The sequence below is a fragment of the Urocitellus parryii genome, chromosome 15 (genome assembly GCF_045843805.1).
Source record: "Urocitellus parryii isolate mUroPar1 chromosome 15, mUroPar1.hap1, whole genome shotgun sequence".
Taxonomy (NCBI): Eukaryota; Metazoa; Chordata; class Mammalia; order Rodentia; family Sciuridae; genus Urocitellus; species Urocitellus parryii.
This window is the reverse complement of record NC_135545.1, coordinates 47,389,902-47,417,028: the sequence shown is the minus strand read 5'-3', so window position 1 is coordinate 47,417,028 and position 27,127 is coordinate 47,389,902. Positions and strand designations below refer to the sequence as shown.

The 27,127-nt window shown below is 47.2% G+C and overlaps 1 protein-coding gene and 3 non-coding genes across 5 annotated transcripts in view; 2 read left to right on the top strand and 2 right to left on the bottom strand.

Annotated features, from left to right (window-relative positions):
• Vac14 (VAC14 component of PIKFYVE complex) overlaps positions 1 to 27,127 on the bottom strand; it is a 101,857-nt gene that overhangs the window by 73,415 nt on the left and 1,315 nt on the right. For both annotated transcript variants that reach the window (XM_026399290.2, XM_026399291.2), the window contains exons 2-9: positions 13,747 to 13,897; positions 13,275 to 13,442; positions 12,364 to 12,426; positions 11,739 to 11,846; positions 11,111 to 11,220; positions 10,757 to 10,863; positions 9,639 to 9,773; positions 8,972 to 9,124 (exon numbers count right to left, since the gene is read on the bottom strand). In XM_026399290.2, coding sequence (XP_026255075.2) covers positions 8,972 to 9,124; positions 9,639 to 9,773; positions 10,757 to 10,863; positions 11,111 to 11,220; positions 11,739 to 11,846; positions 12,364 to 12,426; positions 13,275 to 13,442; positions 13,747 to 13,897 — 995 coding nt within the window. The remainder of the gene's footprint in view (positions 1 to 8,971; positions 9,125 to 9,638; positions 9,774 to 10,756; positions 10,864 to 11,110; positions 11,221 to 11,738; positions 11,847 to 12,363; positions 12,427 to 13,274; positions 13,443 to 13,746; positions 13,898 to 27,127) is intronic.
• Positions 7,946 to 8,016, bottom strand: Trnag-gcc (transfer RNA glycine (anticodon GCC)). Its single transcript has one exon. It is a non-coding gene; the product is annotated as a tRNA-Gly (tRNA).
• Trnag-gcc (transfer RNA glycine (anticodon GCC)) lies at positions 16,449 to 16,519 on the top strand. The gene has a single exon. It is a non-coding gene; the product is annotated as a tRNA-Gly (tRNA).
• On the top strand, positions 17,093 to 17,163 carry Trnag-gcc (transfer RNA glycine (anticodon GCC)). The gene has a single exon. It is a non-coding gene; the product is annotated as a tRNA-Gly (tRNA).

Below are 27,127 nucleotides of genomic sequence, written 5' to 3'. Positions count from 1 at the left end.
GAGAACTCACAAGGAGGGGAAACCAGGGCTAAACACAGTATTTTACAAGGGAGTGCTGGCCTGAGAGCAATGGATGTTAAATGACTTTTGGATACTTCACATCCCTAGCCATCAGAGAATTCAAATCAAGTTCACAATGAGATACCACTTTACTCTCACTAGTATTGCTAAAATAAAAAAGAAAGATAATAATAACAAGTGTTGGTGAGAATGTGGAGAACTAGAAACCCTTACACATTGCTAGAGAGGCTAGAGAATGATGCAGTCTCTTTGGGAAACAGCCTGGCAGTTCCTCAAAAAGCTAAACATAAAGTTGCCATGTGAACCAGCAATTTCACTCCTACATATACTCCAAGACACAGAAGCTTGTACTTTATGTTCACTGCAGCATTATCTACAATAGTCAAAGAATGGAAACAACCCAAATGCCTATCAACTGGTGAATAAATAAAATGAAGTATTACTCAGTAGTAAAAAGGAATGAAGTTATTGATACATGTCATAACATGGATGAACTTGGAAAACACTATTCTAAGTGAAAGATCACACCCTATGATTCCATTTAAAGGAAATGTCCAGAATAGGCATCAATAAAGTGGGACTGATAACATCTACACTGCTTGATCTAGATCCTATTATCTATTTTCCTAATTGGGGAATTTTGGTAGCAGACTCCACTACACACCTAACTTGAATATAACCACTTTTCTCACATCGACACCTTTGAGGTATGGGTTAGTTATTTGCAGAATGTCTCTCTGATTGCTTTTTTCTCATGTTTCCTGAGTGGACTAAAGTTAGTCATTTCTTCTAAAGAATGCTATGGAAATTCTGGACCTACAGTGCAGCCTATCAGGGGCCACATGGTGTCTCTCTGGCCTATTTCACTGTTGAGGCTGACTTTATCACTGGATGGAGGCAGTGTCTGCTGGAGTTCTCCCTGTGAAGTTACTTTTTTTCTTTATTATTAGTATGTATATTGGGGAAGATAATTGAAATCAGACAAATGCCCTGCTTTTCCCTCAAACATCCTTCCACCAGTTGATTGTAGCATTAATTGGTGGAGCCTGCCTATAACAAATACCAGTGTAGTATTGCCTAATGTGGTTTCTGTTTTCCTTTTATTAAGTAGGATTCTTCTGTTAGGAAGATCCCTTCTCTACCATTCTTCCATTTATTTATTTATTTATATCATTATGGATCCACTGATATTTATTCAGTTCAACTATAAGGAAAAACTATCTTTATATTGTTGTTGAAATGACAAGCCTTGGCCTCTTAAAATAACACAAAATAAAACATATTCTAAAAAGTCCAAACAAATCAAAGCTCTAAGCAATGCCACTCTAGGAGTGGGCCATGGTTCTTCTTCTTTAGTAAAGGGGGCCTTTATTTTTAAAATAGCAGAGGTCTGCACTGCCACCTGCCCAGAGGCACTCTGGGGATATGGCTCAGGTGGAAGGGGCTCGATTTGCTGGACCAGGGCCTGGGAAGGTAAAACAGCAGCCGGGGCTCTCAGCCCCTGCAGGCTCGCCCCGTCTTACAGGAACACTCACATTCACAGGTAAAGTCACAGGACGTCAGAGCCGAGCCCTGATCCACTCGGACTGCCTGGGCATTTTGCTCATTCAGCTCTCCATGGTTCCTTCCACACGAGGTCTCCCTGTTGAATGGGAATGCTGAGGGCAAGGCTCAGTTACTGTATTTGAACAGCTATTGTCACGCTGCTACCAACTCATATGGGCTTCCAGAAAGGAAAGAGCAGTCACTCCCTCAAAGCCTCACCCCGAGATACCAGCCATCTTTTCAATGTTGGCAACTTGAGGAGCAAGAAGGAAAACTTGCTTCCCTTTGAAATCCTCATTCCCACTCCCACGGAGCATCTCCTTTGCCCTTCTGTATTAATCCCCGCCTAAGAGAGCTGCAGAATGACACTGTGCTTATTAGGAGGGCTCCTGAGCCCCTCTGCCTGGGTTTGGGCCCTGGCTGCCGTGAAGATAGCTGTGATCCTGGGCAAGCTGCCTGACCTTGCCTCCCCTTCTTCCCCTGCACACTGAGGGCAATAAGGACAATGACAGTACCCATACCATGGGCTTGTTAGGACAATAAAGGAGCCAACATTTGTCAGGTGTTTAAAATGGTTCCCGCACATCCTAAAAGCTAGGAAGCACTTGTTACATGAAGGAAAGGTGGGTCTGGCATGGGCTTTCACATTCCTCTCCCACTGCGTTTTCTCTTCCTGATTTAGAGGAGCTATTTCTTGTGTTGGAGATTGACCCCGACCGTGAACTGCATTGCCAACATATTCTCCTGAGCTGCAGCTTTTTAGGGTTTTATATGTTTAAATATGCTGATAACTTTTGCTTGTGGGTCTTGTTCAAGAATTTATTTTTTAAAAATACTTTTAAAAATATATTTTTTAGTTGTATATGGACACAATGCCTTTATTTGTTTTTTTTGTGGTGCTGAGGATCGAACCCAGTGCCTCACATGTGCTAGGTAAGTGCTCTACCATTGAGCTAGAGCCCCAGCCCCAAGAATTTCTTACCAAGCATTTTTGCCAAGAAATTTTGAACTTAAGCATGAATGAATAATTCTAACAGTTTACGGGGAATAGGAATACAGGGGACAGTTGATCATGACAAAAACAGTGGAAAAAACTACAGGACAAATAATCCAGTTTCTGAAAAAGCAAATTTTAAGGAATGGGGAGAATAGGTAATGTAAGGGACATATCAACCAACTACAATGTATGCAGCAAGTTCCTGACTCAAACTGGAGTCCACAGGGAATAAGAACCTTGAATGGATATCTGATAATATTTAGGACTTATTTTTAATTTCCTGAGGTGTGATGACGATACTGTGAGAATTTTTATAAAAGGAGCATTTTTTTCTTTATAATTAGTAAGTATCTTGGGTAAGATAATTGAAATTAGACAAATGCCCTGCTTTTTCCTCAAATTTCCCTCCACCAATAGAAACACACATTAGAAACATACACAGAGATGAAATATAATGGTGTCAAAACTGTGCTTCAAACGAATCAAGGTGGGATAATGGATGGGAGGACAGAAGTACCAGGACTGGGCAAGCGTAGGAGAAGAACTGGCCCATCCGCTGCTGTTACTGTCACTTCCTATGTACTAGGCAGTTTTCTAGGCGATTTACAAACTACTTTAGTTCTTTTAATCACCTTCCAGTAAGTTGCATTATTATCTCCATTTCACAGGTGGGGACACCAAGGCATGGAGATTAAGCAACTGGCTGAATGTCACACAGCTGGTAAATGGTGAACCATTGGCAGCAGATCCCAGATCCTACACTCACAGTACATCGGCCAGCCTCTTCCATTTGGGTTTTAATGACAATGTAGGGTGAGACCATGAACCCAGGAATGCAGGTAGACTTTAGAAACTGGAAAGGGCAGGGAAATGGACTCTTTCCAAGAGGATGCAGAAGGAACACAGTCTTGTTGACCCATGTTAGGATGCTGACCTTCTGAACAGTGGGAGAACAAATAAGCTTGTGGAATTTTGCTACAGCAGAAGCCGGAAACTAACATATCTGCCCGAATCTCTCCAATTAAAAAATGAAAAGCCTGAGCTGGGCACAGTGGTGGGCACCTTAGTCTCAGCTACTCAGGAAACTGAGGCGGGAGGACTGCTTGGGCCCAGGAGTCCAAGGCTAGCCCGAGCAACACAGCAAGATCCTGTCTGAAAGAAAGAAAAGAAAGAATTCTCTCTTGACCTCACCATCTCCCCTCAGCTCTCACTCCGTCCTCTGCCCCCTTTGGCAGGTCAATCCTCTGAAGGACTTTGGCCCTTGCTGTGCCCACTCCTCTCCCCCAACTCTTGTCACCCTCTTCTCCCATGGCTCCACTGAAGCCGGTCCAGTCACTAAAGCTCTACATGCCTGGCCCAATACCCTTGAGTCCTCACCCTCCTCATCAGCCAGTGCTGACCGACAGCCGATTACTGCCTTCTCCAGGAAAATCTGCACTTGGCTTCCTCCTGCCCCAGGGCCATGTCCTCCCATCTACTCAGCTGGTTCCTCCTCAGCGCCCCATTCTCTAGGCTGGCATGGCCCTAGCCAGGCCTGGCCCTCCTCGCCCTCCCCACACTCGCTCCTTCGGCATCCTCCCGGCTCTGCACGCCTCTATGCTGTGAATTCTGGTGAGCAGCCCAGCCCCTTCCCACGCACACCAGACTGCCTGCTCCAGGGCCTCCTTCACCTGTCTCACAGGCGTCACAAATGCAGCACATTCTTCTCCCACTAACCTGCTCCTTGCTCTTCCTCCCTCCTCAGTAAATGGCGACTCCATCCTCCAGTCATCCTGTCTCCTTCTCCTGACTCTGCATGGGGAACCCTCTCGCAGAGGACCTTTCCCCTTTGAGAAGGTTACTCCCTGCAAAGGACCATGGTGTCCTGTCTACATTGCTGCATGGCTTGTGCCTGGGCTTCTTGGTGAGTTACTTTACCATTTGTAAATGTAGTTCTGGCCCTGCGTTCCTTAGCTCAAAACCCACCATGTCGTCATACGCTCCAAAGTAAAAGCCAGATTTTTTTCAGTGCCACAGAGGCCTGCTTAACAGGTCCCCCGTTCCTCTCTGGTGTCACTGTGCCCCTTCTCTGCTCTGTACATGACTATTCATTCTGCTCTTCTGTGGTTCTGCCAGGTACACCCCACCCTCGGAACACCTGCCATCCACGGTCCACTCCCTGGCTCCTCCAGTTTTTGCTCAAATATCACATCCTTCCATGACAACCCTGTTTAAAATTACACCCTCCATTCTGCAGCCTTCCGCTCCATGCTTGGGGTTTCCTATGGTATTTACTGTCTTAAAAACTCTCAAAAAGAAAAGAATTGCCTACATCCATAGTTATTTCTTAAGGACAAATTCCTAAGGACAAATACTGAGGGCTCTTGATACACACTGTCAAATGTACTTACCAGGCTATCAATCTTGTTCACTGTGTGCCTTCCCCCAGTGGAAAAGCCAGCTCTGAGAGGGCAGGCCTGTCTGCTGGATCTCGCCCTGTCCAGTACCCTTACTGAATTCCACTGTGTGTTCCCCTCCTGCCCTAAAACTTCCCATGTGATTCCATGTCCCAGGACACAGGGCTCCTGTACCTGGTTTCTCTTCCAGGGAACCACTGAAGCCCATGTCAGGCTGGACAGGATTGGAAAATGGCTTAAACAAGCTGAAAGGCATTTGGCAGCATGTATCAAAAGCCTTAAAAATTTAAGAATTTATCCTTAGAAAATAATTACGGATATTTGTAAGATTTTGCTACATAAATGCTCTTTTTAGCAAGGATTATAAGATTAAGATAAAATCAAAAGTGGCTAAATGATTTATAATAGAAGGTTAGTTAAATGAATTATGGCATCTAGCTTAAGGAATGATTTAAGTATTTTAGGTTAACAGGAAAGCAAACTTATTCGAGTAAAAGAAATATTTGCATTATCTATTCCAGAGACCAATTTTATTAAGATGCCTAGTTATACAGTGTTGGCTAAAAAGGAGATAGTCAATACATGTTGCTTGTGACTTCCACAAATGTAGTAGAAATAACCCCAATGTCCATCGACTGATGAACAGATAACAAAATGTGATCTATCCATACAATGGATTATATTATTCAGCCATAAAAAAGAACAAATTGTTGAAATAATTTACATCATGAATTAACCTTGAAAATGTTATGTTCAGTGAAGGAAGCCAAATATAAAAGGGTACCTTTTGCATGATTCTAATTATGAAATGTTCAGAAGGTAAATCCATAGGAATAGAAAGCAGAATAGAGTTGTCAGGAACTGGGAGAGGGGAATGAGGAATGTCAACAAAGAATTTCTTTTTGGGATGATGGAAATGGTTTTGAATTGGATATCACTGATGACTGTACAAACTTGAGAATATACTAAAGTCACTAAGTCTTACACTGTAAAAAAAGTGCAATGTAAAAAGCCACAAACAATATGCAAATGCATTTTAAAAAACTGAAAATAAATATCCCCCAAAGTGGCAGTGATTATTTCTGTGTGAGGGTACAGTGAGTTCTCTGTTCTTCCCAAAATCTCTGCAGGGAACTCGTATTTCTGTTATAATCAGAATTTTTAAAATGGGGATGGGGGGGGGTAGAAGCTAAGGAGAAAGAAAAGGTTTGTTTTGAAAACCCTCTGAAGCTGGGCCTGGTCACCCCAAGCAACACTGACACTCCCTCCCCTGAGCCCTTGGTCCTTGGCGACTGTGCCCAGTGTCACAATCACTTGTCTGTATCTGTCCCCGAGTTCCTTGCAGGCAGGTCTGGGGTCTGATCCACCTGTGCTTGCAGTGTCCACAAAAGGTACTGAAAACCCAGTCCAGTCTCGGCTTTGCAAATAGATAGATTTCATTATATGTGCACCATGAAGGTCACAGCCTCCACTGGAAATCCTATTTACAGCCCTGTTCCTCACTTGCCATATGAACTTCTATCCCTGACCCTCTATGGACTTCATTCAGAACCCACCATGAGCCCATTACTAGCTGAGTGATGCTGCTGATAAGAAACAAGAGAGTAAAAGCCCAGCCGAGTACCTTACTGTACTAACACAGACGGTCCCTGGCTTACCAGGGTTCCACTTAATGGTGTTTCAACTTTATGATGGTGTGAAAGCATACCCACACACTGCCATTCTGTTTTCCACCTTCAGTAAAGTATTCAATAAATTACACGAGCCATTCAACACGTTGTTATAAAATAGGCTTTGTGTGAGATGATTCTGCTGAACTGTAGGCTGATGTAAGTGTTCTAAGCATGTTTAAAATAGGCTAGGCTGGGATGTCTGGGAAGTGAGAAGTATTAAATATAGTTTTGACTTATGATATTTTCAACTCACGATGGGTTTATTGGGACACAACCCTATCACAAGCTGAGGAGCAACAATGCTAAAGCATCTGATCCTGTCTGCCACATGCCATACATGCAAAAATTTTGTTTGAAACTCACAACCACATTATGGTAAAGTATTATCATTAACACCCTAATTAACAAATAAGGAACCTAAGCCTTAGAAAGGCTAAGCAGCTGCTCAAGGGGAAGAGGTATGTAGTGAGCAGATCCAGGACTCACAGGCAGGTTATTTGAACTCCAGAATATTTGCTGTGACATCTGAGACAATGAGGGAATGTTGGGGGTCAGAAGAATGACAGGCTGAATATAGAAAGTGCTACAAGAACTCAGACGTAGGGAAAGGACTCTGGGCTGGGCCTGTGCCCTACCACCAGTGGCAGGGCCAGGTGAGAGCTGTAGCATGGGGCACAAAGGAGAGGTTGCCCTGTGGTTAGGGAAGGAGGAAGAGACTGGAGGTTATGAAAAGCATACTTTATAGTAGTTCCCAGGAATGGCAACGGCAAATTTGACAGCTTCTCATTCACCCTTACCCCTGCTCAGCTCATAACTAGTCACCTGTGTGTGTGTGTGTGTGCGGGGGGTGGGGGGCTTGTCTGAAGAGCATTTGCTGTGGCTGCATCAGCACAGACTGAGCTCGGAAGACAAACACTAAAAGAGGAAGACCAGTCAGGAGGATCCTGTTGCAGCCAGATGGAGAAGGGCCCAAAGAGTGAGAACAAAAAAGGGAAAACTAAGTAGGGGAGGCTGGGATGAGCTTGCCCATCACTGTCTCTTGGCTTGCTGGGACTTTCTCCTGCTCATCTTGGTAAAAGATGGGTGACTAGTTATGAGCTGAGCAGGGCTAAGGGTGCATGAGAAGCTGTCAAATTTGCTGTTGCCATTCCTGGTAACTACTATAAAGTGTACTTTTCATCTGCTGAAATGCTGTTTAAGGGGAAGTAAAACCCAGAGCTAGAATGTATCGTGGTTTAGGGTAATGCTTTCCTGAGCAGGCAGCTGTTTGAAGAATGCTTAGAAAAACTACTTAAAAGGGTTAATAAAGAAGTTGCATTGGCCGGGAATCGAACCCGGGCCTCCCGCGTGGCAGGCGAGAATTCTACCACTGAACCACCAATGCTCCAGCTGCTTATTGCTCTGCTTCCAGCTGTTTTGCAGCTCTGGTTCACAACAGTGTGGCAGAGTTGTAACTTGACACTGGAGACAGGTCCAGCAAGGAATGTTGCTCAATTCTACCAGCCAAACCCCAGCAGCATGTGTGTCTCACACTCCGCTCAGATGTTCAAGACAAGTTCAGATGTTTAAGAGAAGTCCATGAAAGACAATGGGAGAAAATGCTTTAGTAGCTCTTTGGCTCCTGGGGCAGGTTCCAGGCCTTGTTACCTTAAAGACTTGAGTAGGGTGTGTAGCAACTTACTCTCTGCCTGATTCTGCAAGGGAAGAAATCACCCAAAAGTTGACTGTGACTGCTCAGTGAGGGCAGAGTCCAAGAAACATGAAGATGGCAGAGTGATAGATTACACTTAGAGTCAAACTCCAGACCCCAATCAGCATGAAAATGGTTTTATGTTATGGATAAACAAGAAAACAATGCCAGAAGAGTCTAACAAGAGTAATGTATTTTTTAAAGGCATTGACTTGGGCAGAATTCCCAAGCACTGAATAAACCAGTTCTCTTGACACTCCTTCCCGGAGAATGACTCATGTGGTAGAGGCAGCTGAACGGCTGGCTGTCGATGGCCAAGAATCAAATACACTGTGTAGCCTGGTACTCCTGCCATGCTCCAAAACATCAACAACTCGCTTTGGCTAAACCCAGAAAAAGATACAGTGCAAGATGCAATGGTCTTTGAGGCAGTAAGGGTGAAGAGCATGGGCTCCTACTCCAATTCCACCACTTACGAGCTGCCAGAGCCTGAGGAACGGAGATAGTAACAGTTCTACTTCATTGGGCTGTTATCAGAGTTAAATGAGTTAACAAATGTAAGTGAAGTCACAAGGCAAGACCCAGGACCTCTGCAAGTTGTCTCTAGAGCCCTCCATGGAAGGTGAGGGGTGGGGAGCAGTCCACTCACCACTGGATGTCCCCTCCTGCTTTGCCAGGGAGTCCTCAGGGTTGGGTTCTGTCTGCTTTTGTACTGCTGACTTTGGCTCATCTGGCTCATCGTCCTCGGGAGTGACCAGCTTCATCAGGCTCTGGTTGCACACATTGGCCACCTCCTTAATGCCTGTGTCCACTGATGTAAGGAGCAGCCACACGCAGGAGTCCTCCTTCAACCCGAGGCCACTGGTCTTCCTATTCAGGGGCTCAGTGCTCCCCAGAGACTGTGTCAGGACTGTGTCAGAGAGCAGACCAGCAGTGTGACCTAAGTTCCTGTTCTCCTTGCTACACTAGTGCCTTGTGAGATGCTCATCTTTTTTTCTCATACCATCCCACCCTGGTGGCTTTCCCACTAACAGGATTACCCCCACCTGCAGTGCAGCAACGTGAGCTTGGTGCTCAGGAGAGCTGGTCTAGATCTCTAAGTGACCAGGAGAGGACTGGAAACAGCCATCACTAACTCTGCGTGCCTGGCTTTCCTAATTCACATGCAGCTCTATCTCTTGCTCCCTAGAAGCTAGGGACTATCTGGAGATGTGATGAATCCTAAGGGATCTATCTTCTTCCCCACTCGAGGGACCCTGCACTTCACAGTCTCCTTTGGGGCTATCGGCATTTCTTCTCTCCAGGGTGAAGGATACTTTTTTTGCGGTCATCGTAGGCCAGGCAGGGCAAGACAGCAGTCAGGATCCCAGAGGAGTAGGGCAGCATTACCCGGCCGGCCAGCTGGATGAACTCCCGCATCCAGCACATGGCTGTTAGCTGGATGAGGTCATCTGAAAAGGGAATTGGTGGGTTCCAAAAGGGTCAGCACAAAGAGCTGGGCGGCTCCCTCCCACCCCAAGTGCAGGATGGGACAGGGGAATGCAGGGGCTTCACTGCCTCTGTTCTTGCCAATACTCCCTTACGCATGTGCCCCACCTTCTAAAGGCCCACCTATATAGAAGGTTGGGGGAGTGACAATCCCGAGCCTAGCCTATCAAAGTAGCCAGGATTCTCTCCCCTTCCTTTCCTGCCTCTCTGTAATGCAACTTTGTATCTCCTCTCAGCAAGAAGTACAGTTCATCTATCTCCCTACCCTTGCTTCTGGACTGGCCTTGCTTCTCTGGCCAAGAGCATCTGATGGCAGTGGAGGTGTGACTGGTTCAAGTTAGGCCCCAAGAGACCTTGCCCACTTCTGCCCCTCCTGGAACCCTACTGAGACCATATGAACACACCTGGCCTAGCCTGCTGGATGAGACAACCTGACCAAATGCCCCCACTGTCCCAGCTGATAGCTAGCTAAACCCCTGAGATGAGTGAGGCCATCCCAGACCACCCAGCTCCAGCCAACCTTGAGCTGACTCTAGGTGCACCATCAGGCCTGGCAAAGGGGAGAAAAAACATCCAGCTGACTTGATGACCAATAATAAGCAACTTATTTTTTTTTAACCAATTAAGGTTTGATGCCCAACTGAATCTAATGGATTCACAATCCTGACTCTGAGCATTCCAGTTCTCCCTGAGGAGGCCAAGCCTGAGAGCAAGAAGGTCTCCAAATCTTACATGCCAGCCCAGACCAAATGACATGACTTCTAGATCAATAAGAAATCTGGATCTCACCCTTATAAAGACCTACCACTCCAATGCTCCTGGGATCCAGTGTCACACTGGTTACCTGTCTTACCAGGGCTCCTTCGTACCTGCTCACTGAAGCTGAGAAGTGAGAGAAGGGGCTTCTGAGGAGGTGGTGGTGACCATGGGAACTTCTTGCACTCACCTGTGGTCTGGCAGTGGATCACCAGTATGTTGGCCATCTCAGCAAACTTAACACTGGAAGGATTTTTCTTAATTTCTTTCAAGAATTCTCCAAGGACCACCTCACACCTACCCGTGAGAAAAGGAGGAAGAAAACAGCATGTGTCACCTGGGACTGGAAGAGCCTCCACCAGGGCCTGTTTCTGCTCTGGGTTCACTACCCTTGTTGGACAGACACTGTTTGAAGGTGAGGGAAGCACATACACAGGATGAAAAGGGCAAGTTTTGGGCTCTCCTGCTGCTGTCAGTAGGGTGTGGGGTCCATGGGCACCCTCAGGGGTCCGGCAGGCTGTTGCCTGCCCTGCCCTCCACTCACATTTTCCGAATCTCCTTGCCATTGTCACCCAGAATCTGGAAGAGTCCATCCAGGATCTCTGGCAGGTAATCAAGCAGGTTAATGTCTGGCACAGACTCCAGAACCAGGATCTGACCAAGGGAAGAAGGAGAAGGAAGAGTTGGCCCAGGATGAGCGCCTCTTCTCCTCCTTGCCATGGCCCTGGGACATGGGCAGTAAGGGGATCCTGCAGAGGCGGCGAGTCAGGGCCCTGCTAGGTGTTCACGTGAGAGTGATCTTTTTGTTTAATGCGCAGGGGAATGGCAGTTGGACCCCAAGAAGATTCAGATGCCTGGGAAGAAGGGAATGAATGGGGAAGGACAGACGAGGCTGGACAAGGTGCGACAGCTGAAGGCAGCACTACTGGCTTCAGAAGTCTGGGTGTTCTCCAGCACAAGGAATGAACTATATCCCTTTGGGGGCACATAAGTTGGGCTTTGGGGTAAGCTGGATAAAGTATTACTGGATTATCAGGTGCCTGTGGCTATTAGAGGGATCATAAAGAGGCTTCTTGTAGCCAAAGGAACTGACAATTGTGTGACAAAGATCTGAAGTGACTCCACCAGAGGCTCTCTGTGGCTGGAGGAAGTGTGCCAGGGCCCAGCTTTACCCAGGAGATGATGAACTGCCGAGCATACTGGTTGTTTGAGTAAATCCTCTCCCGCAGCAAAGGGATGAAACCCACCAGGTCGAACTTGTTGCTCTCAGTCACAATGTCCTGTGGATCAAAGCATCATGAGCTGTTGAGAGCCACAGACAAGGCCTTACTGGCCCTGGGCTGGTTCCAGGGGTCAGGGAACCATGAAGGAAATGACAGAGCCTGAGCTGGGTAACAGAGGTGCAAAGGACAGCAAAACAAGGACACTAACAGTAGGAATCAAGGTCAAGAGAACTAAATGAATGGCAAAACCCTGCTCCCTGTAGTATGGATTCAATACCAGCCCCCGTTGTCTGGGAAGAGTGGTGTGGAATGTAAACTCCTTTGCTCTGAGTGGGGGCAATAAAACAAGGGGACATTCAGGAGAAAGTCACAGTTTTGTATTTAAATTGTGGGGGTGACAGGACTCTATACATATGTCCTAGAAGTGCACACTGACCGGTAAGCTTCACTGTATGTACATTTAAAAAATGTTTTAAGTTTAGAAAGAACACTCCCAGTGACAGAATTTCTAAGCTGTACAGACAGACAGAAGGAATGGATTCCAAAACTAAAAGCGGAGACAAAGTACAGATACCTTCAAAAGGCGGTCTAGGAGCTCAGATCCACTTTTCACATTCGGGTCTGGGTCAGCAGCCAACTATGAGGCCCAGAAATAGAAGAGAAACAGAGGCAATGGTCAGTCAGATGGAAGCCAAGGAGCCACTGCAAAGCCACAGCCAACGCTGTGGTGCAGCTTACACCTGTGGGCACCTCTCTCTCCTCAGTACATCTGGGGAAGGGGGAGGGGCGGCAAAACAGAACGTGGCTAAGGAACAGGGGCACCAGATCCCCTCTCCCAGGCCCCGCTGTGTCTGGCCCAGAAGGTCACTTTTGGTTGGAAGGCTGTCCCAAGCCTTCCCCATCTTAAAATGCCAGGCCCCCCTTCACTCCTGGAGCTGGGAGTGGGACGGCTGCGATGCTGGTACTGAGACGTGCTTGTGGCATCCATTCCGCAGGGCAGCAGGGCAGCAGGGCAGCAGGGCTGCAGTCACTCTGGGCTCTGGGGAAGGCCGCTCCACAGGGCTGAAGGAGGCCCCCAGGAGAGCAGTAGGACAGCTCTTTCTAGAGCACTTGTGAGCCAGATAATCATGGCCTCCTCGGCAGGGGAAGTCCAGCCTGGATGGCGGGGTCCCCCTTCTCACCTTCTGCTGGGGTGGGAGGTGGGGGGTCGGGGAGGTGGGGGTGGTGTGCTTCTCAACCAGCTTTTCTCCTCCTGCATGTTCAACACTGATACTTTCGTAAAGTACAATAAAAATGAATAAACAGAAAAATGAAAAGGGCTGTAAACATAAGCCCATTAAAAAAATTTGAGGCCACTGAGTGTGTCCCTCGCAACATGCTAGGCTGCTCTGCTTGCATTTGGGAAGAGGGCCCCAAGAACCAAGGTCCCTGAAGGTAAGTACGGCAGGTGATGGAGGACAGCCAGCCAGCTAGAGGAGTGGTTACCTTACTCAGCCCATCAAAGAGCACGTTGAAGTGGGGCAGCACAGCGCCCCGGGCCACCTTGACGATGTTGTAGAGGGCCTCGCAGGCATAGTAGCGCAGCCTGCTGTCTGCGTCGTTAAAGCACGTCAGCACAGGCTCGATCAGCTCCTTCAGGTAGAGCCCTGAGTCCTGTGATGGGGCAGGAGGAAGAGAAGACAGTTCAGAAAGGGACAGGCCCCAGGTCCTGTGCCTGTGGTGCCAGCTGACATGCCTGCAGTCTGGAGATGCTTAGCCTCTGTGCAAGGGATGGGCTCAAAGACCCTTCCCAAGCCAGCCTCTCAGGAGTGGGGCCATGCCTGGGGACATGGCTGCAAGGTCACAAAGCAGCCTTGCTGGTCTGAAGCACGAAGTGCCCCGCTGGTCTTGGGAAGAAAGCTGTCTGCATCTCAGCGGGAAGGCCATCACTGGTGTATGTCCCTCAGGGAAGGCCTACCTTGCCCAGGGCGATGGAGCAGGCAGCCAGGCCAATGAGGCCCCCTTTCCGGCTGTGAGGGTGCTGGGACAGGGCAAACTCCTGAGACAGGGTCTGGATCACATGCTTGATTTGAACGGTGTTGTTCTGGGCCACGAACTCCCGCACCAGCCTGGAGAGAGAGGAGACGGGGCTGTGGGATTGGTGGGACCAGGCTACCTGCTGTGGTGGACTCTGGGCTGGGACGAGGAAGGGAGATGACCTGTTTAGAAAGAGGAATTGGGAGTCAGCTGTCAGGTCACATCCTCTCAGTTCTGCCGCGGGCTGTTTCCCTTTGAGTACAAAGGAATGAGGAACAGCAGCACTGTCTCGCTTCCAGGAATCTGAGAGAACGCAAATCAATGTCTCCTTGGGACCAAAAATATAATGCACTATCAGTTGATCAACCATGTTGACTGAATACTTGTTCCACTTCATAGTCATATGTCCACAAAGTCCCCTGCATCAGTGCCATTACACCAAAGACGGTGCTGGGGAATCAGGCCTCAGTCTAATGGGCAAGATCCAGGTACAAAAAAGTAGTTGCAGCAAAGTGGTGTGCATACTACCAGAGATACAAGAACATGCAATGGGCTAACTCTCCTTGGGTGTCAAGGAGGGCTGACAGGGAGGTCCCATTTGAGTCCCATTTTAAAAACATTAACAGGTATATTGAAGTTAAAGAGAGGAAGGCAGGCTACTTATGAAGAAAAATGTTCACAGTTCTGGAGGTTCAAAGGGATGGCATCTGCATCAGCTTAGTTCTAGTGAAGGCCCTCTTTGGATGTGTCACCTCATGAATGGCAACAGTAGGAACACATCTGGGAGGAAGGGTCACAGAGGAAGTCAGAGCTGGGCAGAGCCAGGCTCAGCCTTGAACTGCCCTCTGGTGAGAACGACCAAGGAGTGGTGGGACAGCACCTTTAATCGCTTGGAGGGCTAGTGCCCCCATTGTCTTAGGGATCTCCCACTAGGCCCCACCTCCAAAAGTGTCCACCTCTTACACTCCTCCTAATACATGGACTTTTTTGGGGGACACACAACATCCAAACCTTAGCAGGGGCATGTCGAGCACAAGGGAGCCTGAACAAAGGCTGGGAGTGCTGAGAAGGTACAAGATGACAGAGGAGGATGAGGTGCCTGGGAGGATGGAAGGAGACAGGTAAGGAAAAGAGGACCCCTAGCAGCTTTCCTGCCAAGGCGTGCCATCCTCGACCTAGGCTTTCATTAGCTACCACTGGCTGCAGTTTGGAGAAGATGGGCTGGGGTTGGTTTGATAGTAGGAGACCTTTCAGAACAGTGCATCTCTCAGGATAAACAGGGTCTGGAATGTGGTCAGGGCAGCAAGAGAGAGAGCATAGGATTGTTTCTAGAATTAAACAGAAAAGCATTAGTAGCCTCTGTAATACAGGGAAGGGGAGGAAGGACAGATGGTGCCTTTAAGGTGTGGATTGCTGATTGGGTTGCTGATGGGGAGGAGGAGCAGCAGGTAGGAGCATGTGTCTGCAAGGGGAGCAGGGGATGCCTCTCAAGATATGTGGAGAAGAGCTGATATCTCTGCCCTCAGAGTCTTGGGAACATGAAGGCCAAGCCTGTGTCCTTCAGAAGCTCACAGTACCTCTGCAGTGGGAAGCCTCACATGGGATAATCATGCATGAGACACCAGATGCTAACATGGGAGCCATGGCTCAAGAGGTCAGAACAATTGTCCTAGAAGTGGGATTTGAGCCCATCTTGAAGGAGGTGGAAACAGAAGGAACTGTGGGAGCAAAGGTGGTGAGGGGCAGGCAGCTAATCAACCTCAGTGGACAAAAGAGAAGAGGGACATACACTAGGACAGGCTGGCTGGGTGGGTCCAGCACATCCAATTAGCGAGAATGGATTTCACATCATGGTAAAGGAGAAGTTTCCTTTGGGTTTTGGGGAGAAGCCTTAAGCATCTGTCTTATGAAGCCTGCAGATGCTTGGGAGGTGTGTGTGGTGGGTGGGGGTAGTGTGAGGAGCAACTAGTAGAGGGCAGAGGGCAGCCAGACATCAGGAACTTTAAAAAGTAACTGCTCAGACTCCTTCTCTGGTTGCTTTGCATTACAGGCTCAGTGGGTACACTGCCTGCCTGTTGCATAAATGAGAATTTCTAGTTACCTTAAAGAATTTTGTCCAAAAGGTAGATCTATTTCTGTGGTTCCAGCTCTAAGCCAGGAACTTCCTAGAAATTAGAGCTGTTCAAACACATGTATGCTATCTTGTGGTACAGTGACCACTCCTGCAACAAGGCTTTTCACAGACAGACTGGACAAGGGTTTAAAGATTTATCCAGCAAGTCATATGCAACACCTTCTGTGTGCCAGGTCCTAGGCTGGTGGATGGTGGAGCAGAGGTGCTTCAGGAATGAGTTGCACACATAACCTGTGAGGTATCTCCTGCTCTGATGTTTCTGGGGCTAAGGGTTATCTGTGAGCCAAGGAGAACCTTGAATGGAAGCTGAACACTAGAGTTCACAGGTCCCAACTTCGGAAGAAGCAGAGTAACTCCTTATGACTGGCAAGAATGGATCCACATAAACCTGTCTTGTCACCCAAACTTGACAAACCAGCCCCATGAGGGCCAGTGATTTGCCAGAGCTTCTGAGTGTTACAGACAGCCCAGTGAGGAGGCCTCTGCAGATGTCCCAGAGAACAGCTGGAGCATTGGTGGTTCAGTGGTAGAATTCTCGCCTGCCACGCGGGAGGCCCGGGTTCGATTCCCGGCCAATGCAGTGCAGTGTTTTTTTTTTTTTGCTCTTCCTGGCCAGTTTCCTCACAGAGATGCTGTGAGAAGAGCCAGGCTCCTCAAGCATAGCAGGCCTGCAGCAGCCAAAAGGCGCCTGTGAATCTGGGCTCACAGTGAGCCCAGGCAGAGCCTCTGGGCTCTCCAGAGAAACTGCAGGAGCCATTTTCATGTATCCAGCTGGAGAGGGACACCCACAGTGCTGCCCTCAGCCTTGGCCAGTCACCAGCAGGAAGATGGTGTGAAACCTGAGAGCAGTAAAATGGCTCAACACAGGAGGGGAGGGAATGGGAAGACCCGACCATTAGAGGGGACAGCCACCCAGAATCTCAGCGTGCTTTTGCTAGAGCTCTAGCTTCTGTCTGGAGGCCTGACAACAGGTCAACTTCACGCCCACTCTGGTTCCTGCTCCCTCTTGCTTTGAAGCCTATGCTTTCTGTTCTTTCAGCTGTGCTGATGTGGCAGCACCAGAGACTGGTCTCAGTCTGTGTGTGACTCAGCATATACTCAAGGAGGTTGAAGGGAGTTAAAGGGAGGTGCCTCACAGCTGTTGACAGCAGGAGCATTGGTGGTTCAGTGGTAGAATTCTCGCCTGCCACGCGGGAGGCCCGGGTTCGATTCCCGGCCAATGCAACAGCTGAATGCTTTTTAAATCTGGAGACACTGAACTTGAACTTTTATACTGACCAAAGAATTTGCAAATACAGTTGGAGAAAAGGGAATAACTTGTTTCTAGCTTGAGTTTTAAATGTCTTTGACAAAAAACAGTGTCCTAAATTCTACGACAATTCAGAACCTGTGTGTCCTTGTTCTTGAAGAATCCAGGACGGGGGCTACATCACAGCAATGCCGTGAACAGTTACGCCCCTGCACTCCTGTCCAGACAGCCCACCTGGGAAGCCAGGCCCTGTTTCTGCGTGGCACAAGTCACAGCAGCACCCAGAGTGGGAGTGAGGACACCCTCCAGGCACCAGCAAAGATCTAAGAAGAAGCCCAGCCTCCCTGCAGCACAGGCATCCCTGGAACCAGACCTCTCCTATCTCCCCTCTCTAGTTACAAACATTCACAGAGCAACTGGGGCTACATATGAGATGCATTTCCTGCCCTTGAGGGGTTCTTGCTGGGGAAAGAAAGGACCCAGAAGAATTCTCCAGAACTATGGTACAAACCTGCTCAGCAGAGTGCAGGGAAGTGAGGCAGGCCAGAAGGAGAGTGGCTGGAATCTACAGGAGAGAATGTAGTGTGGTCTCACGAGGGTCAGCACTGGGAGGGTTCTGAAGGACGAGTAGGTGTTTGTTCTGGGGCCATTCAGGATGAGGTTGAAGCAAGGCTGGGGGCAAGAGGGATAGGCATTTGGTTTGGTACAAGCGGAGGCCACAGGTAGAGGAGAAGTAAGTGGCAGGCGTGGAGAAGTAGTTCCTTAAGCAGCGCAGGACCCTGAATGCTTGACAAAGAACTAGCATGTCAACTCTGGTGGCAGTGAGAAGCCACAGAGAGTGGTGAGCAGGGGATGGATATGAACTTCAGGAGTTCCTGCCATGGCAGGCAGTGGATCTGAATGGTGCTCAGGGTGCTCTGAAGACAACAATGGCCCACAGTGCTCGGATGTAGGAAGCAGAAGGAATGTGGCTTTGGTGTCACGGGGACATCTACAAGAGTGACAGGCCTCCAGAAGGCAGCAGATGGGAAGTGGGGATATTTGGGCTCAGCACCCTTTGTAAGCCCAGGAGCACCTTTCTCCCTGTGGGACACCAGCCTTGAGGCCTCCTCTGCCCAAACCTTATCAAGGTAATTCTGGCACCGCAGGCCACTACAAAAATGGCAGCTCATTCAAACCTCACAGCCACGGGCATCCCAAGTCTCTAATGTTTGCATTCCTGCATTTAAGGTAGATTTTTTTTTCTTGTGGTACTGGGGATCGAACTCAGGGACACTTCCCACTGAGATACATCCTCAACACTTTTTAAACTTTTGAGACAGGGTCTTGATAGTTTGCAGAGGCTGGCCTTGAACTTGCAATCCTCCTACCTCAGCCTTCTGAGTTGCTAGGATAATAGGTGTACACGATCTAAGTCCAGCCAGCACAGAATATTTTTGATTTTCAGGAAAATAAGCATCATATAGATAAACAATGGTTCTTTCTACAGGGGGAACTATGAGAGATGTTCTTATCAGTATCACCATCCCAGAGAGCACCAGGCCTGCCTTGGGGTCATTCCCTGGGCACAAGCAGGAAGAATCTATCCCACGAATCAAGCCCACTCTTCTTAGCTGACATAGGGGGCAATCAAAACACAATGAGGTGAACTCTCCAGCCAGGCCCACCTTTATTTCCTATTGCCCATCTTCTGGGACCAACTTCCATTCCCTTCCCTACTCCACTCAGCCTGCAAAGACCAGCTCAGGTGCAGCCCCCTGCTTTCCCTAACTCCCCCAAGAAGTGAGCACTTCTCTTCTGACCCTTCATTCTGTGCCCAGCAATGTGCTGGCAGATGTCACCCATTAAATTCCTCTATCTCCACAACACTTCGAAGGAGTCCTTGAGAACTGTGCCACACTTATCTGTACCTGTTCTAGCCCTGTCTCTGTCTAATGCCATGTATACAGTGGGTGGGGGATCAGCAAATACCTGACAGTAGATTGACTCTGTGAAGGCCAACAGAACTAATGAATGGCACAAGCTATAGGGCAAATGTGGGCAAAGTCCCACAATGTCACATTAGTGGCACTGGGTTACCCTAATGGGTTAATCAGTATAGGATTTGGATAGGGCTGAGCCCCTAGTCTTATCATGCAAGTTAGCAGGAGCAAAGGGCACCTTCCTGGGACCCCCCAAAAGCACACTAAGAAGGGCCCAGCTCACCACAGCTATGGCCAGTGGCTGGGGAAAGACGCACATGCTGGGATGAGACCTGAAGACACCTGCCGAGGGCAGAGGTATGCGTGCCCTCCTGGCAGGGTGCGCCAAGACTGCCTTCTCACCAGACTGTGGCCTGGCTTCACAGCGGCCATGCAGAGAGAAGAAAAGCACTGCAGGGGAAGCAGAGCAGGGAAGTTTAACACAGGCACCTCCAGCTCCAGGCCTAGGGACTCTTCAAAGACTCCATGTTGTCTTTTCTTTCATCTACTGCTTGGGCGCAGAGGTGGGAGATCTGAGGAGGAGCTCTTTTTGAAGTGTGCATCTGTCCCAGAAACTCAGGACTGGGAGACCCTGAGGTCCTTCACGATACAAAGGTCACATATTTTACCACTCTTACACCAAAGAAGAGAATTTGCTTCTTCCAATTTCCCCACAAAAGTGTTGCTGAGGCAGGCCTCTAGTGGTGAGGTGCCTTCTAGAGGTCAGGGTCTCCATTTGCAACTGCTCCAAGATCTGGCAGAAACACCTATTCCCTCAGAAGACAGGAACCCCAATACAGGTCAGCAGCAAGCTCTCAACACCTCCTGTGATGTCACCAAGACTGCCACACTAACTCCATCTCCTTGAGAGAAGGTACCTGGGACAGGGCAGGATGCATCTGGACTGTGATCAGTCAAGAGAAAACCTGGTGCCACGGTCCGAGCAACACAGTCACAGCCCTGCACAGGATTCCTTGGCTTCTGTAACAGCACGGGGACAGTGACAGGATACACAAGGGTGGACCAGTTCCTAAGCACTCATTCTATGCTAAATATTTCAGGGGTTAGTTATTCCTCAGGACAGCTCCCTTCCAGAGCTATTTTCATGTTCCATATATGAAACAACCTCAGAGAAACCAAGTCCCTTTCCAAGTCACTAAGGGTCACTAACTCTTGACATCTACAAACCCTATGTCCTTTCAACTGTATCACCATTTCTCCCTGATACCTTCTGAAGCCACTGCAGCTGCAAACTGAACACACCCAATGACAATGGCAATTCCCTCGTGGGGAACCAAAGCCCTCAGGGGATGTGTCACTCATTCCATTTATGTCCCCTGCTGTTCAGTGTTCAGAGCACTCCTCCACACACAGTGCGCATGGATGAGCTTACTTCAGATATTTTCAAATGGAGCTCCAGAGCTGGCCGTCTCCTGCAGAGGCAGAAAATGAGTAACCATGGCTGAACACTTACCATATGCCAGGCAATGTGTTGGATGCTTCATATGCACTTTCTAATTTAAATTTTAAACAAGTCATCCAGTTAAGTAGTATTATACCCATTTCATAGCTGAGGGAAACTGAGGAACAGAGAAGCTAAGAAACCTATACAAGGTTATAGAACTTGTTGATGGTGGGTCTAAAAAAACCAATTATCCAAGCTGGGTGTGGTGGTACATGCCTGTAACCCCAGTGACTCAGGAAGGTGAGGCAGTAGGACTGCAAGTTCAAGGCCAGCCTGGGCAACTTAGAGAGAACCTGTCTAAAAATAATAAAATAAAATAAAAAAGGACTAGGGATATAGCTCAGTGGTAGAGCACCCTGGGTTCAATCCCTAGTACCCCTCCACACACATATATATATATACACAAATCAATTAACCAGCAACACCTCCGACCAGTAGCAAATAGTGGCTCTGAGCAACCACTAAACACCTCTAAGTTTTTCAGAGCCTAAGGTCTGAAATCCTACCTGCTATGCTACACTACCTCTCCCACAAATATCAGTGCTACCACCTGCTGGATGCCCACTAAGTGCCAAGCACCTTACATTAATGATTTCATGGAACTCTAATCTTATTTCATTTGGTGATGCCCATATGCCCCAAACTCTGTCCTAGGTGGCAGAGGTTTTAGCCATTGCCTCCGATTCTCCTTGTTCAGAGGAGATATTCTTACTCCTAAGCAGGATTATTAATCACAAGGACTTCACAGTTTTTAAAAAGAGATTAAACTAGACAATGCACATCAGGTGCTCTGCATTGCACATGCTCAAATAACTGTACTGGGGCCAAGTCAGAACGAGGCAGACAAACTGTGTGATCTATATAACCACTCAAGATTGTGTTCATTCAGCAAATGTTGACTGAGCACCTGCTCTTCCTGTGGCTCCAAGGAGGATGAAAAAAAATGAGGAGAGACAGACAGCTAAAGGGTACAGGGTTTCTTTGAGGGAATGGTAAACCTATCCTTAAACTGATTGTGATGATTGCACAACTTTGTGAATATACTAAAAACCACCGAATTGTACACTTTAGAAGATTTATGGTATATGAATTTATGGTATGTGGATTTATTTGTTTCTGAGATAAAGACCCGGAGTTGACATTATTCCTGTGTTAATAAACTTTCAGCATGGCCTTGGGGCTGCTTTCCCCCTTCCCCCGCTTTGGCAAGTCCAATTACGGGTCTTAGCCTCTACGTGACATATTTCAATGTGATTATATGTATTCAGATGACATCAGGCAGTGATTTCCCAAAGAGACTCTGGGGAAACATCTCCATTTACTTTGCTAAGTGTTACAGTAATTGGTTTCCATTGGCTCATGAGTCTCCAAATAGAGGAAGGGGAAGAGTGAACATGTGCCTCTGAGGAGGGACTGAGACTCTGCTGACCAAACCTACGGAGCATCTACCGGATGCAACCAGCAGAGACACAGGAGCCAGAGGTGAAGCAGGGGGTCCACCTATATCTCGCTGATGAGAGCTAGGACCATGTAACGAGTGCTTTCCTCATCCTGTATCAGTGCCCACTGACTTTCTTACCTTCAGAAACTGAGACAGATTCACATACCATAAACCTCCTCTTTTGAAGAGTACAATTCAGTGGTTTTTAGTATATTCACAAAGTTGTGTAACCATCACCACAACCAATTTAAGGACTTTTTTTTTTTTAACCATTCCCTCAAGAAACCCTGAATCCCTTAGCTGTCTGTCACTCCTCATTTCCCCACCTCTCCCCCTCAGCTCTTGGCAACTACAATCTGCTTTCTGTCTCTATAGATCTGCTTCTTCTGGAATCTTGTATAAAAGGAACCATAGAACACGTGGCCTTTTGTGACTGACTGGCTTCTTTTAGTCTGATGTTTTCAAGGTACATTTTTTAAGATGAGAAAACTGAGGCCTAGAGCAGTTAAACCAGAGCTCACAGGGGCCAGCCATGAGTGAGGCCAAGGGAGGCATGGCAGGTTCTGGAGAACTAGCCAACATGGGGCAGGGGCTGGTTCCCACTGATCTGCTGTGTAGGAGTGTGGGTCCCACAGCCACAGCTCCCAATTGCTTAAGGGAAGCCAGGCTTCTAATTTCACTGTGAAATTTCTCAATTTAAAATAACGTCATCCAGGCCAAATCAAATAGTGTGTGGGCAGGACAGCCCCTGGCTGCCAGCCTCTGACCACTAGATTAAGAAATTTGCTCAGGGTTCCACTGCCAATAAATAGCAGAGCTGAGTGGAATTCTGACATAAACTCCAAAACTTGTCTTGAGTCAGAGTAACAGTGTCTTCCCTGTAGATCTGGCAGGGATCAAATGGGACAGTTCAAACTTTGATCCCAGGGCTTCAGGAATACTGCCCCCGACCTCTAGCAGGCATAAAGGCATCATTCAGAATCTCTGATCCCCTAACTCTCCCTGGGGCTCCTCAAAGGGCACCAATCTCTGCAGACTCAAAGTTCAGACAAGATGGCATGTATTTAGGTGATATGGCTGGAGACATACTTCAAAGCTTAGAAATACCAGAAACTTGACCACACAGGGTGTCATCTCCAGCTAGAAGTGCAACAGGAGGGGGCCCTGTGTCCACAGTGCCTGGTGTGGCACCCTCAGAAGAGCAAGTACCCATGCTAATCAGATTGCCTGTTGGCCTTTCTCCCTCATGCCAGACTCTCCATGAGAGGACAACCCAGGTCTTACCAACCTTTTCACAGAACTGATCAATGACTATGTCCCTTGAGAGTGAGAGGCCACAAAACCCAGAGCAGCCATTCTACAACCTTAACTGAAAATTGTATGGCCTTGTGTACAACAGGCTCATAACCTTTGCCATTAGATACTGGTCACAACATCACACTACCAAAGGCGAGCCGGATATCCATCCCTTTGCATTTTTAGCCTCTGGGAGGCCTGTCATCATGATAAAACACAACCCCTCACTGGAACACAGTAAGCAGTACTGGCTCTGTCATCTGAGCAGATAGGCTCTGGAGAATCTAGAGTGGCAGTTAAAATCGCCATGAAGATAACCAAGTATGAAATTTCTTCTATGTCCTCCTTTTGGCTGGGAAAACCAGTTATGGTAGTGGGGAAGCCTTTGAGACAAATGAACCTGGGTTTTCTATCCAGATATAGCTGTGAAATCTCAGGAAGGTGACGTAACCTGAAGGAGCCTCTATTTTCTAATCTGCTAATTGGGGCAAGACCTCCTAGCTCAAAGGACAGTCATGAGGAAGTGAGATGAGGGGTATCCAATGGCCATCAAAGGGAATCTTCTCTATCACCTGCCCCCCACAGTGGGGCACACAGTGCTTCATACACATGGGCTCCTAGGTTTCACTGTCATCACTGTACGGACTGAATTGCTCCCTCAACTCCGAATTCGTATGCTGAAGCTCTAACTCCCAATGTGACTGGATTTGGAGAGGGGGTTTATAAAGACATAAAGTGAGGTTATAAAGGTGGGGCCTCTGATCTCAGATGATTAGTATCCTTATAAAATCATCAGCGCCAGCCCTCCTTCCCTGCCAAAAAATAAGTGGTCGTATGAGCACATGTGAGATGGCAGCCACCTACCAACCAAGAGAAGGGACCTCAGAATGAACACTACTTCAATCTTAGATTTCCCAGCTTCCAGAACTGTGAGAAACAAACTGTTACTGTTGAAGCCACCCAGTGTGAGGGATTTTGTTGTGGCAGCCTAATACAAGCACATTTGTACACTTCGGTGGGACTTTCTGAGAGAAGTCAAAGCATGCTTAACAGCTCTCAACTTTCCTTATTTCCCCTTACCTACTCTCCACTGAAGGGGACAATGTGAGATAGACTGCGTCTGTACTAGGGAAGCCTAAGAACTCCACCTCCTTGTAAATCATAAACCAGTCTCATTTTTTTTGCCTTTGGAATTCGTATCCTTTTCCCTGGGGCCTTCCTTTAAAAATCACTTACTTTGATTGTTAGGCTCAGGCTGCCAAAGAAGCTGTCGGCTTATTACTTGCTCTGGGAAAGCCAGGGGGCAATACTGATGGGCAACCTGGCCTTTAGCCTTCTATTAACTCTTGCTGTGAGGTGACAAGCACTGAGATGATGTGAAGGTTACAGAACAGATTTATCTGAAAGAATGACAGTAGAGTTTCACTAGTTTTCTGTTCACAACTATGATCAATTACCTCAAACTTAGTGGTTTAGGATACAAATTTACTATGAGTCTTGATGAGCTAAAAATAGGTGTGGGTAGGGCTGCTTTACTTTCTACAAGCTTTGCAAGAAAACACACCTTCTTGCCAGCTTCTAAAAGTTGTCTGTATTCCCTGGCTGGTGGCCCCTTCCATCTTCAAGCTAGTGATGGCTGGTTGAGTCTTTCACCCTCCTGTTTCCCCTCTCTCGCGCTGATGGAGGTTTAGGGTTACAGTGGGTCCACCTGTGTAATCCAGCATACTCTCCATATTTTAAGGTCATCTCTTTAGGAACCTTAATTCCTCCTGCTATCTTAAACCACATATTCATAGGTTTTGGGGATTAGGACATTTTTTTGGGGGGGCCATTATTGTGCCAACTAAAGAGAGATAAGAGCAGTACTGATGGAAAATGATTACATAATATATGCTATAAATGATTAAAACTATTACATAATAATTATAATGTGCCTAGTACTGCATTAAGCACTTTACAGCATTAGCTGATATAATTAAATATGAATATTATTATTCTCATTTTACAGAGTAGGACATTGAGGCAGAAGTGAATTGTTTGCTTAGGGTTATCCCCAGGGGTTGGGCTCCAGGCTGACCTTAACTACAATACCATGTAGCCTCTTAAGAAAACAAGTCTTAAGAGGGGCCACTTACCTAAGAACAAGACTAAGCACTTTGATTTCTGCAGCATGTGAGCTGATTTGTCTACACTACACAAGCAACTGCCAATATTCTGCCTTTTCTTTTATGGGGTGTTTGCAGAGGATCACTTTGACCAGGCCAAGTGAGGAATACATTCAAATATGTAATATTCTATGTAAAGAACAGCCGATCTTTGAGGACAGTGCTTCTCAAACTTTCATATGTGCAACAATCACCTAGGGATCCTGTTTTAAGTGTGGAGTCTGATTCTGTAAGTCTAGATGGAGTGAAGCTAGAGTTTTTTCCTAACAAGCTGCTGATGTTGTTGTCTGCAGGCCACACTCCTGAGTGCCAAGATCCTTAGACTGCAGTGCTATTTCTCTACCAAAAATGTGTGGCTGGTCATTCATTTTAACACCAAATATCAAATGCCACTAGGCACATGCTAGGCACTGAGGATAAATAAAACAAGTCCTTGCTCTTAAAGAAGTTCACAGTCTGGCTAGGCTTGTAGAGAATTTCTCTGAATTCCACAAATTGAGGGCAATGTCTAATACAAAATTAACCCCATTAAAGACAAACCCCTTAAAGAACCACTTGTGGAATGAGAGCACTTACGCAGGTTGTGCTGGAAGCAGCAATAATGCTGAGATGAATACCTCTATTCAGGGACCCAACGGATGGCTTAAGCTAGGATAAAACCAGATATTCCCGAAAAGCTGAGTGGGTGATAGACAAAACCGGGTGCCAGTGTGCTACAATTTGAATCTTAAGTGTCTCAAGGCCCACATACTAAGATTCAGTCTCCAGGTTAGCTTTATTGGAAGGTGGTGGAACCTTCAGGAAGTGGGACCTACTGGGACATCTTCCAGTCATTGAAGTGTGCCTTTGAAAGGGACAGTGGGATTTAGCCTCTCCTTGTCCTCATCAAGCCCTGGCCATGAGATAAATGATGCTGATCCATTAAATGCTCCCTGATGTCATGTGCTGCTTCACCACAGGTCCAAAAGTATGAGTGCCAAATGACCAAGGACTGAAGCCTCCAAAACTGTGAGCTAAAATAAACCTTCAGGTACTTAATTCTGTAATGGAAAGCTGGCTAACACACAGTACAATGTGAAAGTCAACAAAGCCCATAGACATGTCTATATATCATAACTGGGTCCATCTACTTAGTATGGCAATTCTGATTAAGACTTGGTAGCATTGAAGAGCCAGGAGATAAATAGAAAGCTGGAGAAAAGAAAGCAGTCAAGAAAGTGGCAGCTGATGAGAGAAGTAGCAAGAGTGAACATAGTAGAGTTGAATGGGAGGGTCTTTTTTTTTTTTTTTAATCAGAATTCAAATCCTTTAGGAGAAAACTAAAATCTAAAGCAATTAAGGCAGTGGTTCTCAAATGAGGCAAATTTGAACTTTCAGGGAATATCTGGCAATGGCTTATGACCATTTTGGTTGTTACAACTGATGGAGTGCTACTGGCATCTAGTGGGTAAAGGACAGAGATACTGCTAAAAATCCCACAAAGCACAGGACAGCCTACAACCAACAATTACTTGTCCCAAGATGTCACAGTGCCGAGGTCAAGATACCCTGAGTTGAGGAATCTGTCCCAGGCCAAAGAATGTGTGTCAAACCACATATTAGATTGAGGCT